General features: G+C 44.6%; 1 protein-coding gene across 2 annotated transcripts; it reads right to left on the bottom strand.

Annotated features, from left to right (window-relative positions):
• Nucleotides 1-1,961: 1,961 nt before the first annotated feature.
• Nucleotides 1,962-3,886, bottom strand: LOC149662827 (uncharacterized). Of its 2 annotated transcripts, none has more exons than XM_089842367.1 (2): nt 3,800-3,886; nt 1,962-3,594 (listed from the first exon to the last, which is right to left on the bottom strand). In XM_089842367.1, exon 2 carries the CDS (start codon nt 2,561-2,563, stop codon nt 2,069-2,071), a length of 495 nt encoding a protein of 164 aa, XP_089698493.1. In that variant the 5' UTR covers nt 2,564-3,594; nt 3,800-3,886; the 3' UTR covers nt 1,962-2,068. The 2 variants fall into 2 exon arrangements, with proteins under 2 accessions (XP_089698493.1, XP_089698494.1); XM_089842368.1 differs by having other exon boundaries at nt 3,800-3,880.
• Nucleotides 3,887-16,629: the final 12,743 nt, after the last annotated feature.

The raw sequence follows: 16,629 nt of genomic DNA, 5'->3' as shown, positions 1-16,629 counted from the left end.
TATTTGAAGGCGAACAATTTAACATATGACCTGAAATTGTTTAATTTCTGCAAGAAAGAGGTACGTCAAGCTATGGAAATGGCCTGTGATCAAGAGCAAGACGAAGTGCAAGATGAAGACGAAGAGCTGCAGGTCCGGGAGGGAGAAGAAGCATTCCATGAAGCAGTAGAGACACATTGCACTGACGTTATTATCCCGAAAACATATGAAGAAGCTTTGACATCACCTGAGCGAAGCTATTGGCAATCAGCAATGGAAGCTGAGGTTGCAACGCTAAAGGAGAGAAAGGTCATGAAAAACGTTCCCAAGCCACAGAATAAGAAGATAATAGGGTGTCGCTGGATATATGACACTAAAACTGACCTACAAGGGAAAATCATTCGCTATAGAGCCCGTTTGGTGGCGCAGGGGTTTAACCAGAAACCGGGAATTGATTATGAAGAAGCATTTGCGCCGGTCGTAAACTTCACAATTATAAGACTGTTCATTGCTCTATTCGTCGTCACCCTTGGTTGGGTGCACAGTCACCTTGATGTAAAAAACGCGTACTTGTATGGTCGTTTACCGGAGGAAGTCTATATGGCACAAATACCAGGATTTGAGATGGAAAACTCTTCGTCACATTGTTTACGGCTCTTTAAGGCACTATATGGTCTACCTCAGAGTGGGAGAGTATGGTATAAAGAACTGGATAATACTTTCAAGGATCTCGGATTTATGAAACTCCCAGGCACTAACTGCGTTTATTATATCCCAATGAAAGCGTTTGTTTTGGTTTATGTTGATGACCTTGCAGTTATAACCAAGGACGATACCATTTTGGAAGAAGTTTATCACACGTTATCCAGGGTCTATAAGATAAAAAATCTTGGACCAATATCGAAATTCTTAGGAGTAGAGTTTATCGCGGATCAACGCGGAGGAATACAGCTTCACCAGCGCGGGTATATAAAGAAGATTATGGACACCTTTCAAATCACCAGAGAAGAACCAGTTTCGCTACCATTGAACCCGGGGTTCAAGTTAGGAAGAAGTGATAGTCCAACAGACCCTGAAGATCAACAAGACATGAAGAAATACCCATACCAAGCATTGATAGGATCGCTGTTGTTTTTGGCTCTTCGGACCAGACCGGATATATTGCATGCAGTGATCACTCTGTCACAATTCAACTCCAACCCAGGAATAAACCATTGGATACACCTATACAAATTGGCCCAGTATGTTGATTCAACTAAAGACTATAGTCTTCATTACGTTAAGGAAGACCTATCCCGTTTAATTATGTATTCGGATTCGGATTGGGGAAGCAATTGGGACACCAGAAGATCCACATGCGGTTACGTTTGTTTTTGGGGATCCTGTCCATTTTCATGGCGTTCATTCCGGCAGAAGTCCGTTGCTCAATCTACGATGGAAGCCGAGTACGTTGCTCTGGCCGAGGCAACCAAGGAACTTATGTGGTTAAAAACGATTACCGACAGTATAGCTGAGCAATGTAAAATTGACTTTCCCATCCCGCTTGTGTTTTGCGATAACCAGTCAGCTATCTTCTACGCAAAGAACCCGGTTGAAAACCACCGCACGAAGCATATTGACATTAGATATCATTTCTTACGTGAAAAACTTGAAGAACAATTATTTGAATTGAACTATGTTTCTACTAAGCTAAATGTTGCGGATGTTTTTACGAAGCCCCTAGCTAAATCTAATTTTGAAAATTGTCGCGGGATGTTAAAGTTACATTAGCCACTAACCATATCATGATTGTTTTCGTTCCTATGATTATGTGATAACAAATTATGTTAAATAGGGGGAGTTTGTTGACTATACAGTAAATAATTTAACTAATTTGACGGAACTGAACCGAACTGCTCTAGCAGACGACATTAGGGTTATTCATGTTTTCTTCACAAGAGAATATTAGGATAGGCAGTCAGTCGGTAACCAGAGTCGAGATGAGATAGTCAGTAATTTCTCCCTAGTATAAATTAATGTTTAACTATATATTTAATAAACCAAGTTCTACTAATTTAAATAAAACAATATGTTTCTAAGTACGGCGTCGTTATTGAATATTATCACAAGAGGATTCACAGATAAGCCTAACATTATTATCATTAGTGCAGAAGAAATTTTTTACATGCAGCGTAGCATCTAAAGGAGTCATATTTTCAATGCTCTTGGGACATATTACCTCTATTAACCCGTTCTCGCCAAGTAGACCGTCAGGAGACGCAGCTAGAAAGAAGTTTTCTAAGCTAACGAAGACACCACATTTTTCAACTTTGTTTCCAGTTAGCTTCTCGTAATCAGCGATTGTGATATCCTCATTACTTTTGCCATATTGCATCGCCATGGTATTCACGGGTGGAGTATACAACAATCGCTTGACTAAAGAGCTACATGGTGTCGTTTTCTTTCGTTTACAAATCTCTCCAAAATTTGAAGCTGACAAACGACTCCTTCTTTCTTGCATCCACCTGTCGTTGGACGCTTGACCGCGAGTATCCTTTTCAATCTCTGCCTGGACATCTGTGTTAACTGATAAGGTTTCAATCATCTCAGTTTTGCGGTTTTCTTATTCTTCCGAATTCATGTACGGCTGCTGACAACTAGTGCCGTAGTCCGCTTGACCGGCAACTAACTCTTGTGTCAAGTCTCTTCTGGCTTTGGGTCTTCTCTGGCTATTTTTTCCCTTCTCTACAAATTTTCAATAGCTTGGCAATGCTTTTTCTTTCTAAGCGATGTGGTTCTTCAAAAAGTTATTGGGACTTTTCGTGGTAATCATTTTCCATGTTCGGTGGTACCATGATCTACCCAAAATGCTGGCAAAGACCCGCGGCGTAGCATCTTCGCTGAAAAGAGGCTTTTTTCCCGCGATTTATCTGCTTACCGCCTGTGAATTTGGCTACAAGAGACATAATTTTCCGCCGCGTTACTGGTGTCGTTTTTTATAAGGGGATGAGCTTTCGCGGCTAGATTATTTATCGCGGATGTAATTTTGATAATCAAATCTCTCGGGAGAGTTTGCATTTGGTTTTTCCCGTGGATTTTCTTGCAAAAATAAGCTCTGCAATGAGTGTGATTTCCAAAGACGTGTTTCGGGACATTTTTTAAATCCGTGATCAAATCATGAACAGTGCCTTTATTTTTAGCAGCATGATATATGGCGCCTTTGACTCCATTGGACAATTGCCTTATTCTGCCTGGATTAAGGAATCTTTTGTATTCGGCGGATATGGCTGAGCTTTTGTATAGCTGTTTGGTTAAGTTTTTCACAGCGTGGTTGGTGCATTCAATTTTAGAAACTTGCGGTCCATAGGATACGCTCTCCAAAATCTTCTTGTAAACGGAGGAGTCGCCGTCTCCAATAAACTGTCGGTACTAGATTTTCTTGGTTCTTTACCCGATGATAATAGCTACGCCTGAATTTGCAGAGTAGCGGTGACCATGACTTCTGTGGGACCATCCACCGTCAATTACCACCGTTATGAAAGGAACGCCCTTTTTGACGTCTCCAGCTTCTTCCGTCATTCTTTTCTCCTCTTTTCCGGCTGCTATCAGCTCTTCGTAGAAGATGGTTTCCCACTTCTAAAATAAATATAAGAATTACTTCCAAATTACGAATCAAAATTGTCAAAATATCTCCGAAATTCATTTCGGCATAACTTTGCACATTTATAAGAGATCATAAGTTATACACTCGGTTTAGTATTTATATAACCCCCGTACAGCTTCGCGTGTAGCGGGGGATCATAAGTTACAGTGAGATAATAAACATTTCTAAAATATTTACCTCTCCTAGTTTTTCTTCAGATTTGTTAAATGTTTTCTTTGACATTACGGGAACTCCAATAACGGAAAAAAGTTCATCCAAATTGGCATGGCCGCCTCCGATGCTCACTGCGCCCCAAACAGCGGCATCATTTATCGTCAACTTTTGAGCCGATTCTTGCTGGTTTAGGGTGACGGGATCCGTAGTAATGACTTTTATTTCGTGACAGTAAGGACATTCGAAATGAAAGGACGAATAAAAACCTTGGATTTTTTCGTGGGAAAGTTGGAAAGAACCACTCGTGTTTCTGCTGCACTTATTACGCTACAAACTTCGTACTTCATTAAATAAAATGCATTATATCCACTACCCTCCTCCCTTCGAGTTTTTGGACTTTCGCGTCTTGGCTTGGAAGCGGAGGTCCGTACTCTCCTATCAAATCGGGAAGATTATCAAGGGATGGGAATCCTGCCTCTATTACGAAAAAATCGGCCTCACTGAGAGGTGGTGCTGTTATGGCCGATTCTGTCCTTATTTCATTATTTACTGCAAAATTATCGCCGACTTCCGAGTACGGTTTTAGTGGAGAGACACACAAGTTGGCTCGTTGTCTTGAAATTCTAAAAATCCCGAATCTGACTGGCAGACATCTAAAACTGATTTGGATCCATCCAAATCCAAACCCCCGGCAAGAGCATTTTCGATGAGGGGCGTGCTTCGGTCTTGAATTATTCCTCCCGTTTCTATGTCAGAAACTGATGGAATTGTTCCCGAGCAAACGTTTCCGCTCAATCGACCACTTAGAGCCCGATCTATGGTTTTCACCCGCATTAAACGATATCTTTTTTTCCTTGAACTCCTTTTAGTAGGATGTGGTTTAGAACTATGTCCCATTTTTAAGACAGAAAACAAATTCAAGCAATTGAAATTTCGCGTCTGATATTGAGGTCGACAACTAGAAATAATGATCCCGGGCCCAGGTAGGGTAGCTACGTTTCCGCAGAAATTGAAAGAAAGGGGTAAGTCCACCCTCGATAAAGGGGAGTTTAGGTGTTAGGTAAAGTTAATGTGCCCCTCTCCCCGTTCAAAAAAAGGTACTAAATGACCGCTACCCCCTAGAACAACTAGCACACCTCCCCCTTTTCCTGAATAAGACCCCTCTTTATAGACGCTTTGTGGCAGGTCTCTAATACTAAACTGAAAAGCTAAGGCGACAGGAAAACGGTGATTGTAATCACAGAGTAAGGTAAAACTTGTCTTCAACGCCCCCTTAAGTATTTAGTCTTCTCGATAATACCACTGGAAGTATCATAAGCTCATAAGATATGTTCCATAAGTTTGTCACTGGTTACCGAGAGCTTGCCATGAAGTAACGTTGGTGAAACGTAATTGATTTGCAAGTGTTAAGCGAAGACATCTAATGAGGCTGTCAAAGCTTAGTACAGACTAAATAGGAAGATGGACTGCAAAAACGCGGTAGTCATTCTCGCTTGTCGATGTCGAACTAGCTCTAAGTAAGGCTCTAGCATTACAAAGTATCTGAAATGTCATACTTCTTTAACATATCTTATAAACTTATAGTTGAAGCAACGTTTCCCGAGAGTATGACGAGAAAAGATTTTTCTAGTCTTTGATTACAGCCTCAGGATGAGTTCATAGAATTTTATCTGTTCGACTCCTTATCCTATTGTAAAGCCTTTCTCTGAATTCCCTGCCCAATTATCTTTCTTAGAAATTGAGGGGTTCCAATGACAGTTTTCAACTAATGACTAGACATTATGGAACCGTTATTGGTAGTAAAATTAGGAGTAAAACCTCTAAAATCAATCGATATCCTACTATGCATTTCAAAATAGGTACTGAATTTCTGCGCCATCTACGTTCGTAAAATCAAACTAATCCAACAAAAAGTTTTGGTTCCGAACCGTTAAAAGCCGACTTAATAATGAACCGTGCTTATGGGCTTCCCACCTCAACCACTCGATGGCTACTTTAGATTGAGGGTCTTTCATTCTATAGCCGTGAGGTGGAACAATTCCAATTGAATTTGGCGCTAGGTGGTCCGTCCTGAAAATGGCGTTGCAGAGCCCGGCAATTGGCACGGCAGTGGTAAAAGGGTTAACGTCCGCAATCTTCTCAAAAATCTCCCAGTAATTTAAGCACACCTCTTAAAATCCTGACGTCCAAACAGCAATAATGGATCAACTCTTCAACAAAGTTGAAACCTTTTTTGGCTTCAACTTGTTCGTTGTACCAAGAAATTAAAATCGAACGTTGTTTTTCGGTTAGTCTGTCTGGCGCGTAAGATTCTAAAAGAGGCATGCTTTCCCTCAAGACATAATTTGTACGCGTAGGATCTTTAGGATCAAACACGTGTTCGGGAAGAAAGTTGAAGAGGAAGTTGTAACGGGACGGCCACCCCTCCAATGTCGTCTGCTCAACTTCCATAATTTTTTATATCTCTGTTTACCTTTTCTCTCACCGGTGGCGCCTTAAGCGCCACCAGCATTGGAAAAATTCAAATATGTTTTTTGTAAGGGGAATAAACCCCCCCCCCCTTCGCCTTCAGAGAGGGCAGTCAAGTTTTTGTTCTCGACGAGTTCAGTCGTGTTTTGTTTATGCATTAAATAAAGTTTTTCCCGAACTGTCAACTGCATTATTCTTCTTATGGATCATCTGGTAATTATGATTTTATAGTTAGTCATGGACAATAAGTCCTTAAGACGGGAATCCTGGAACTTCTAGAGTTATTAGTTTATTTAATTATCTTTATGGACCGAGTAAATTAGGCCCCCTTGCCTGCGTTGAAAGTTACGGTTACATAAAGTGGCGAGCTTGCCAGGACCCGTTAGACTGACATTGCCATTTGTAATTAAACGCGTACTTGTGCGAACTACTTGTGCCATTGCTTGAACTAATTAACTGTCGCGTCATGAATCCGCCCGATCCGCATTCTTTGATCGCCGCGATTAACGCGCAGTTACCGGGAGTCTATACTCCCCCGACTGGGAACACTCCCCCTTCAAGCCTTGGTAATAGTCCTGTGCATGGTCAAGGACAAGCGGCTGGAGGTGTCCAACCTCCACCGCCGCCACCGCAAGGTGCGGCATCAAACATTTTGTATCAAACCATTCACACACTTGCAGCTACGTTAGCGAACATCGGCACTAGACCAGCCGCAACAATTAGGCCGATACCCCCCCTCACTTAATATTTAGCGGGGTCGAAGGTGAAAGCGCGCCGGAATTCCTTCGGACCTTGTCGGAATTCGCGGATTATCACGGCATGTCGGGAAACGACATTATCGCGCTTCTACCCCAAATATTAAGGGGCCGTGCGTTAATCTGGTTTAGAGACCTAAATAGGCCAAATCAAGCATAAACGTGGCGTGCAGTGAAAGGCGCGTTTAGAGACTATTTCTTTTCTGGGCGAGCGGAGGAATCCCTCCGCCTAGAAATAGCGCAGTTTCAACAACCTGCTAGTGTCTCTTTTGACGCGTATATCGCGAGTATTACCGCGATGAATCAGAACTTACGTGTTCCATACACTGACTCAGAACTTGTTGGTATTTGTAAAAAGAATATACTCCCCGAGATACGCATACATGTCTTCAATGACAGCATAAGGACAATGCGCAGTTTCATAGAGAAGGGCCGCGTAACCGAAGAAATTTTACGGGCGACCCCCTCTAGCGCATTATACCCTAGAGATAGCTCAACGTCTATGCGGCGGGAATCCAGCGGGAGAAGAAATTCCCCCACCGCCGCGGTGGTAAAAAAACCACCGGGGGGAGGTGCTACATCAAAGGGTGCGACACCCCAAACAAGCAATACCAATAAACCAAAAACTCAGATAGAGCGAAAGGACTTAAGTCGCGTAGAATGTTATAAGTGCGGACTCTTAGGGCATTATGCCACCACCTGTCCGGACAAACATGGAGTCGCGCCGCAACAAGATTCGGAAAACGCGAAAGCGGGAAGGCAAAAAGGGGATCGTCTTCCCGCCGCGCGACGAAAGTAAAGCCCCCTATGGAATTTGGCTCTATGGATGTGCGTCGCTGTGAGGTTGATCCTCCCGTGGCCATAGATGCCGTATATTCGCATGGGACTTTCGCGACCAGACTAGATTCCGGCGCTGATGCTTGTTTTATCAGCTTATATCAGTGGCGTAATTTAGTCAAAACTTTGAAACCAGACTTAGTGCTTCCGGAAGAAGAAGAGACTCAGTGTATAGTGTTAGGCGATGGCCGTTACACCTTTACAAAGGGACGCGCGCGAATAGACTTCCGCTTAGGACAGTTGAAACTAACGCAAGAGTTTCACGTCGTTCCGTCATTGCCAAACGATTTTATTTTGGGGAAAAACTTCCTCTATAAACATCGTGCCATTTTGGACTTCGGTACAAAAACTTGTCAGATTGACGGAACAACGTTTCCATTCGTGTTAAATCTCCCGGGGTTAAAGACTCCAACACCTCAGATTATCGAGGATGTTGAACAAGCTGTCGCGTCGCCTACACTAAGTCCAGGGGTAAATAACGAAAGGAGTTAGAGACGCTAGCTTCCGTAGTGTAGAATACAGTGGGACCTTGAAACGTCATAGAATTTGCAACTAACGTAGTGCCATCTTTGGAACTGTATTGTAAATAAGACCAGAACCTTAAAAAATTTGCCTTAAAATCTTGCGCCGCAAGGTATTCTGGGTAAAGTAAAATGGCGGGTGTCGATGTTGTGAAGTCGTCTCATAAATCAACCCAATATAATTATTATATTCAATCGCGAGTAAATAGCGATTTAAAGAAGAAAGATAAGTCAACAATTTGCAATTTGAAGCCGGGGAAATCCTCAAAATGTGATCAAACTTGTTTTGCCGTAAGTGCGCGGTTACAGAGTCGGCCCAGTGAGCCAAGGCTTAGTGGGAACTGTGGGATCAGGATCATCGATTGTATCTGTGACTAAAGAAATTAAAACAACTAAAACTGTATTAAAACAACTAAAACTGTATTGAAGGATGCAAAAACGACATTTAATTCCATTTCGTTATCGAATAAGGAATTTACCAACTTTAAAGTTCCATGTTTCTAATTCAAGCGCACCTTAATGAATAAACTTTACTCTAAGCCTAATTGTCACTCAGTCGTAAGCAGACGAACACTAGCAGACGAATACTAGCAGACAGGAGAAAATCGATATCCCAGCATGCCTTTCGAATCTTTGCTGCCACGCTATTGGTTGGAAAATATCATATTTATTTTGAATTATAGGCGGCGCGACCGAGGCATTTTCTCTTTTCTGTGTCTACGTTTGAAAGTCCCACTGTATTCTACACTACGGAAGCTAGCGTCTCTAACTCCTTTCGTTATTTACCCCTGCTAAGTCCTAAACAAAAGGGAGACTTAAAAACCTTATTATTACGATTTCCAAAACTATTTTCGGAAAAAGCGGGTCGAACTAACTTAGTGTATCACCGGATACACACTACCACCGATGTTCCCGTTAGTCAACGCGCGTATCGTGTTAGTGACGAGAAAAAGCGGATAATTGAAGACCACCTTCACGAAATGATCCGCGACGGTATCGTGAAGCCATCCGTTAGTCCTTACGCGTCGCCGGTGGTACTTGTCCACCAGAAGTGCGGAAAGATACGTTTCTGCGTCGACTATCGCGCGTTAAATAAAGTAACCGTGAAAGACCCTTACCCGCTTCCGAGAATAGAAGAACTATTAAGAAAAATGGGAGCCCCGAAGTTCATAACAGCACTGGACTTAAAGAGCGGCTATTGGCAGATAGACCTCCATCCGCAAGCGAAAGCGAAGACTGCTTTCATCACGCATGCGGGAAAGTACGAATTCGAAGTACTTCCGTTCGGTCTATGCAATGCGCCGTCGTCGTTTCAACGACTCATCGACGAAGTCTTCAGGGATGGACATCACTTTTCCATCTGTGTCTATCTGGATGACATCGTCATTCCATCCAGTACGTGGGCCGACCATCTTCAAGCCTTGGAATATGTCTTTCACCGACTGTCTGAAGCAGGGCTTACGCTTCAGACTAAGAAATGTCGCTTTGCGCAAAGCGAAGCGACCGTGTTAGGGCATATAGTCAATGAACGAGGGATTCACATTGATCCCTCTAAGACTAAGGCTATAGTAGACTTTCCAATCCCGAAAACCGTGAAAGCAATCCAAAGATTTCTTGGCATGGCGGGATGGCATTCACGATTCATCCCGCAGTATTCCAAGATCGTTGCCCCGTTAAATCATCTTAAGAAGAAAGACGTTCCATTCCAGTGGAAAGAAGAACAGCAGAAAGCGTTCCAAGCCATCAAGGATGCGATCTGTATGGCGCCTCCTTTAGCGGCTTAAAACCCAAAGTTGCCGTGTATCCTAACAACGGATGCTAGCGACGCCGGACTTGGAGCTTTCCTGTCGCAAATTCAAGATGACGTCGAGGTACCTATTGCCTATGCCAGTAAGCAACTGACCGACGTCTAGCGACGATATACCACCACGGAAAAGGAATGTCTTGCCATCTATTGGGGAGTTGGAAAGTTCAGACCATACTTGGAAAACATTCCATTTACTGTGATCACTGATCACAAAGCACTTCAGTGGTTGTTCACACTGAAAGAACCGAACTCTCGTCTTGTTCGTTGGGCAATGTACTTGCAAACGTATGACTTCAAGATCATACACAAGAAGGGAGTTGAGAACAAGGTTGCGGACGCATTATCAAGAGCGCCTGTCTCGCTATTAGCCATGTCGCTGGAAGACATGACTTCACCGTCCTCGTCAGAAGATTCCAGTCCAGCGGAGTCCTCTTCAATGACGTCGACCTCGTCCTCAACCAGTAGCGGATTAGCTCCTCCCGCCAATCACGCATTGTACCACTCTTTCACGCTGGAAGAAGTGCGGAAAGCCCAACAAGATGAACAAGCCACAAAAGACATCATAGTCCAGTTATCAGGAGATAATCCACAAAGACATCGGTACTACGAACTGAAGAACGATGTCTTGTATCGGAAGGCCTACGGTAGACAACCAGCAAAACTCTATTTGCCACAGCGGTTCCGGCGGGACGCCATCCGCTTATTTCATGACCACCCTCTATCTGGACATCGAGGTCGAGATCGTACCTTCGACAAAGTACGAGCCAGATACTGGTGGCCATCGTTCCGGCAGGACGTTACCGAGTACGTCCGCGGATGTCTTTTGTGTCAGATGCACAAGGCCCGCAATAGAAAACGTCCAGGTCTCATGCAGCCTACGGCCATTTCTGAGCCTTTTGATTTGCTGGGAGTGGACATAATGGGACCTCTACCGAGAAGCCGTCATCACCACAAGTACCTCCTGGTTTTTACGGACTATGCCACCAAATTTGTCGAACTTTACCCGATGAAGAACATCACCGCCAGAACTTGTGCAAAGAAACTTGTCTCCATGATAGTTCGCTACGGATGTCCGAAAGCCATCGTCAGCGATAATGGGACACAATTCGTTTCTCAGCTTTGGAAGGACATTCTCAAGATGTTCAAAGTGAAACCGCGATACATCACTCCGTATCATCCACAGAGTAACATCGTGGAACGCACTAACAGAGTTCTGGGCGAAATCATTTCAATGTTCGTTGGTCGAGATCACCGAAGATGGGATGAGAACTTACCGTTCATTCAGTTCGCCATCAACTCGACTACTCACACCACAACGGGAAGAACGCCGTTCTACCTAAATATGGGTAGGGAACCGAGATTTCCCTGGGACTTAGACGTGGGGATGCCAGTAGCGGACTTTGTTGAAAGGTCCGCATCGCTCTCAGCTTTAGCGAAGCAACTAGCCTTGTCTAAAGAGCTTGCCAAGAAAGCGCAAGCACACCAGAAGCGCTACTACGATCAAAGGCGGGAAGGAATTGAATTTCCCGTTGGTGCGCTTGTCTGGAAAGAGACGCATCCTTTGTCTCAAGCGGCACGTGATGTTGCCGCTAAGTTATGTCCCAAATGGGATGGTCCCTACAAGATCGCGGAGAAGTTAGACCGCTTGCGATACCGATTAGAAGACCCAGAAACCGGAGAAAATAAAGGGATTGAGAATATCGCTCATCTCAAGCTTTATTGGTCAAACAAGGATGTCTGCCAACCGGCCGGAGGCCAGTCATCCTCAAGTAGCTCGTCTTCTAGTTCTACCTCGTCACAGTCCATACCTGTAATTCAGGACGCTGGAGTCAGTACTGGTGACGAACGTCGTGCGACTCGACGAGAGCGAAGACAGCGAATGTTGAGAGACCAAGAGGCTCAAACCGAATCGTCTGGAGAAGAAACAAGGAGAACTCCATCCTCCTCCCCAAAGGGATCCTCTTCTTCCGCGACGGAAGAAGGACCAGAGCCCTTCCCGGAAGTCTCCGACTTGCCTGAGGAATCTGAGCCAGACGCATTCGCCCTATTCTCAGATCCTCCAGCGGTCTTCCGAGTGAATCGGCTGCCACCCGATCTTTCTCCACCGTCCTCTCCTGATAGGAGCTCAAGGGAGCAGTCTCTCCCTCGGCCCTCTCCTCTATCTCACCCTGACACTTCCAGTTCTCCCTCCGAATCTGAGGAAGACGAAGTAGAAGTGTCCAACCCTGTTCCAATAAATCCAATGAGATTTGTCAATCCTTTCCGAAAAGGTTGGAAACGTGAGATAGTGCTGAGGAAGAATCCGAAGCCTGGAGGTCCGGAATTGGACATTTATTATCACCCTCCAGAAAAATATCCGCACAAGACTCTTCGGTCTCGCCCGGACGTTGCGAATTATTTACGCGTGCATGCGATCACCGATGTGACTTCGAGTGACTTTAACTTTGCGCGTCAAGCCATTTCGCGAGAGCCGTGGGAAACTGTTCGGTATGCAAACTAATACATTATTGATACCTTCCAGGGACCGATGGGCACCTTCGTGCTGGTGATCGAAACAACCAACGCCCCCTACTATTCTACCCAAGTGCCCGCGACCGTTATGTTGTCGGCTCCTTTCGCCCTTATATCACACGGGGCCTTGCGGATGCTAAGGCGCCGCCAAGCCATCCGCCTGACGAACTGGCAGCTAGAGGAGTTTCGCCGACGTTGGCCATCTGCCCCCGCCGACCTGCTCATCGCCCAGGCTCCCGAGATCAGGGTTTCACGCGTGGGTGCGGGCACGTCCGTTGCCCTTTCACCCCTAATTTTCCAAGACGAGCGGCCACTATTGATAATAGACCTGAGTGGTCTACGCCAACTCAGGGCAATGATTTGCCCCTGCTTGCGATGCGAGGGACTCTTGTTCGCGCCGTGCGTGACGCGCGCGCTGACCGCCCCTCCTCGAGGCTTTGTCGTCGCAACGGCCGACACTGCCACCACGGAAGTCCAAACCGACCCCGTCCCTCATCACCACCAGGAAGTTCAAGCGGACCTCATCGATCCGAGAGCAGCCCCGAACAACTCGAGGCGGCCCGAAACTGGCTGCCTCCGGCACATCTTGCGGCGACCTTTATGGCCGCCGCCGCACCCGCTCAGGCGGCCACTACTGTGCCTCCGCCAGTTGCCGCCGCCTCTGCTGGAAACGAACCGCGCGTCCGCCCCGCCGATTTTGGTCGGGTGTCACCCGTGGCCGACATATTGTCCGCAAATCCACTTGGTTGGGGACGAGGACGAGGAAACCGTCCCGACGTCATGCCGCCACTCGGACGAGGTCGGGGTCGAGGGTTTGGTTCCCTCGTTTCCCGCCCAGTGATAGTCCCGGATGTGCGCCCGGCCTCCACCACGGATAGCGGCCATGGAGCCTCCGCCGCGACACCACCACCCGCGGTTTCCACCAGCCGCCCAACCAGCGCCGCGCCGCCCGATATGGTACCCGACGAGCGGTACACCTTATGTCGCCGGTGCCAAATAGGGCGCCACCATGAGAAACATTGCTTCAAGCCCCGACCAAAGCGAACCGAGGCCTATAAGGCTCGCCACAGAAAACGCGCCAAGAGAGGAGGTGAGGCCTCAACCACACACAGGTCCCAAGACCCAAATGACTCCCTAGCGCCGCCGCCTTTTTTGAGGGGGCGGGTGTAACGGGACGGCCACCCCTCCAATGTCGTCTGCTCAACTTCCATAATTTTTTATATCTCTGTTTACCTTTTCTCTCACCGGTGGCGCCTTAAGCGCCACCAGCATTGGAAAAATTCAAATATGTTTTTTGTAAGGGGAATAAAAACCCCCCCTTCGCCTTCAGAGAGGGCAGTCAGTTTTTGTTCTCAACGAGTTCAGTCGTGTTTTGTTTATGCATTAAATAAAGTTTTTCCCGAACTGTCAACTGCGTTATTCTTCTTATGGATCATCTGGTAATTATGATTTTATAGTTAGTCATGGACAATAAGTCCTTAAGACGGGAATCCTGGAACTTCTAGAGTTATTAGTTTATTTAATTATCTTTATGGACCGAGTAAATTAGGCCCCCTTGCCTGCGTTGAAAGTTACGGTTACAAAGTGATAGAAATGTCCCTTATTTAAACTAGGGTCTAAGCCAAAAGTGGAAACAAAGCTAGATAAGGGGAAAGCAATGAAATTTAAGCTATCTATAAATGTCAAATTCTCATAGCGTATTAGCATGATCTTCGTTCCCGTCTTTATCACTTGAGGGCGCCACGCTTTGATGGCTAACATGGCTTTGTACAGAAATCGTAGATCAGAACCCTTGGCGTTATGGGCTATGACCGTTATTTTCGGAGAATTGTGGAATTCTTGAAGATAATTTAAAATATCCAGAACTGGATCATTCCCGTGAAACACCCGTTCTCGAGCACCGCTGGTGGCGCAATTAAATTGATCGGATTTCTCGAGATTGCATTGATCACAGATTTTTTGATAAATACATAAGATAGGAGTGTGTAGGAAAGCATTGGGGTTTGAAGGGTCTGGGGTATTTTGAACAGATTCGAGATCATAAAAGATAGTAACCGAAGGATTGGTCTTAGCTTTTTTACTCGGAGGGTGTCTTTTAGAGTAACCTGCATGAAACAATAGTGGGGGTGTGGGTGGAAATTAGTACAGACGATGCAGTAAACCTCCCCGCAATTGTGAGGTGACTTGCGTTTCCGCATATTTATCGTTTTCGCGCAACGGGGGCATTTAAAAACCCTTTGGCATACGGATAAGGTTTTGCTTCCACTAGCCTTATGGGCGTCAAAGCATTCTTGCCCCCTAAAGTCGCGATGGCAGGTTTCGCATCTAATTTCTCCCCCTTCGCAATCTTCGGCCCTTTGACAGGAATAACAATACTTTTTGCAAGTGTGGTTAAAGTCTAAGTTGTTATATCTCACAAGGCAGCTCTCGCAGAAATATTCGAAATGGAAGAGAGGCTAAGGTTTGGTGATGACGTCAAAATGATTTTGATAGTTAAAAAGGTATAGACGCGACTTTGTTTTACCATCGGCACCTGGGATGAAATTTGGTTCACCGAAAATACGGTAGGGGACGTTTGCTCTAACTGTTAATGCTATTATTTGGTATTCGACCAAGTACGATTGAAATCTAGGGCAGAGCACCCGCCCCCACGCATTCGTCCAATGGTATTTCCGCCACCACGACTAAATCCTCCGCCATCTTCCTTAGCCTCTCTCCTGCCTTTTTACTTATATAAAAATAGATCGGTCGATTGATCTCGCGTTCTCCCTCGGCCATCTAAAATTATACGGTTTAGTAGCTTCGTTTATAGGCTTGGAGATAAACTCCCAAGGGAAAACTGAGATTGGCTCTCGGGCAAAAGAGAAATGTTCCCTGGTTAGGTTAGCTATATTATTTTTCTGGAGGTAAACCTGGACCTCTTATAGCGACCGTAATCTTTTATTTAATTTCAATTAATCTTGGTTTTTCCATGATAATTTTTGTATCCCCCAACATCAACGGTTATAATTCTGTAATTAGCATCTACTACTGCCATAACGACAATAGAATTGGTGGACAATTTTTTTTAAAGAAATATGAATATTAAAATTCCGTTGTTTCGGGACTTGCCCTTCAAGAAATTTTCCCATTTATTAATTACTTGTAGTTATGGTAAACAGAGCCAGTTTTTTGGGGCTTGGTCTGAGGTTTACATGTAATATATTTCCTGTTACTAATGTCTAATGGATGGTCTTTCAAAAATTATTAATACCTATTGCAAAAATACTATGTTAAATGAAATTATGATAACTTTGCATATTTAAAAGCAATTAAATAAGAATAGAAATGTATGCTTTTCCTCTAACAAATAAATAAGTAGTAATTTTTAATCCAATTGGGAAAATATTTCATTATCTTAAATTGTTTTTTTTTTAATTTCATTTTTCTTCAAGATAAACTTGAAATACCCTCACCGTCCACCAATCCTCTAGAGACGGTCTAGAGTCCTCCGTTGGTTGTTGGAATCTTGGTCTCTTTTGACCCCTAGACCGTCTTAGGGGTGGTGGCTGAGTTCGTGGCGGTGCCATTGGTGGCACGGTGACTGCGAATTCCTGAGGTTGGGGAGGTGCAACAGGAACTCCGGATGGGTACGATGTTGTTACATCCATCGATTCCATGAAAAGGTTTAGAAACATCCCCCGCTCTCGGTTCTCAGTGGAGGTTCTCGGGTCCCATAGCTACACCTAACGCAGTGCACGCACACACATATTTATTACATTTTCATTCTGTTTAATTATAAATAAGTTTGTTATATTACTCACCTTCATCACCCCACCGTAATTGCAGAATTTTTCCTTCTGTTTCCTTACATTCGGGAAGTAATAATAATAATGAAATGAAATAAATATTTATTGTCTATATAAAAAACTACAAAGAGTTCACGAGAATATAGACATTGATAATGTGTATCCA

The sequence above is a fragment of the Phalangium opilio genome, unplaced genomic scaffold, assembly GCF_054372755.1.
Source record: "Phalangium opilio isolate 3A_F unplaced genomic scaffold, DU_Popi_V2 ptg000063l_1, whole genome shotgun sequence".
NCBI classification, from domain to species: Eukaryota; Metazoa; Arthropoda; class Arachnida; order Opiliones; family Phalangiidae; genus Phalangium; species Phalangium opilio.
The sequence above is the reverse complement of the archived record's forward strand: the minus strand, read 5'-3'. Positions and strand labels throughout refer to the sequence as shown.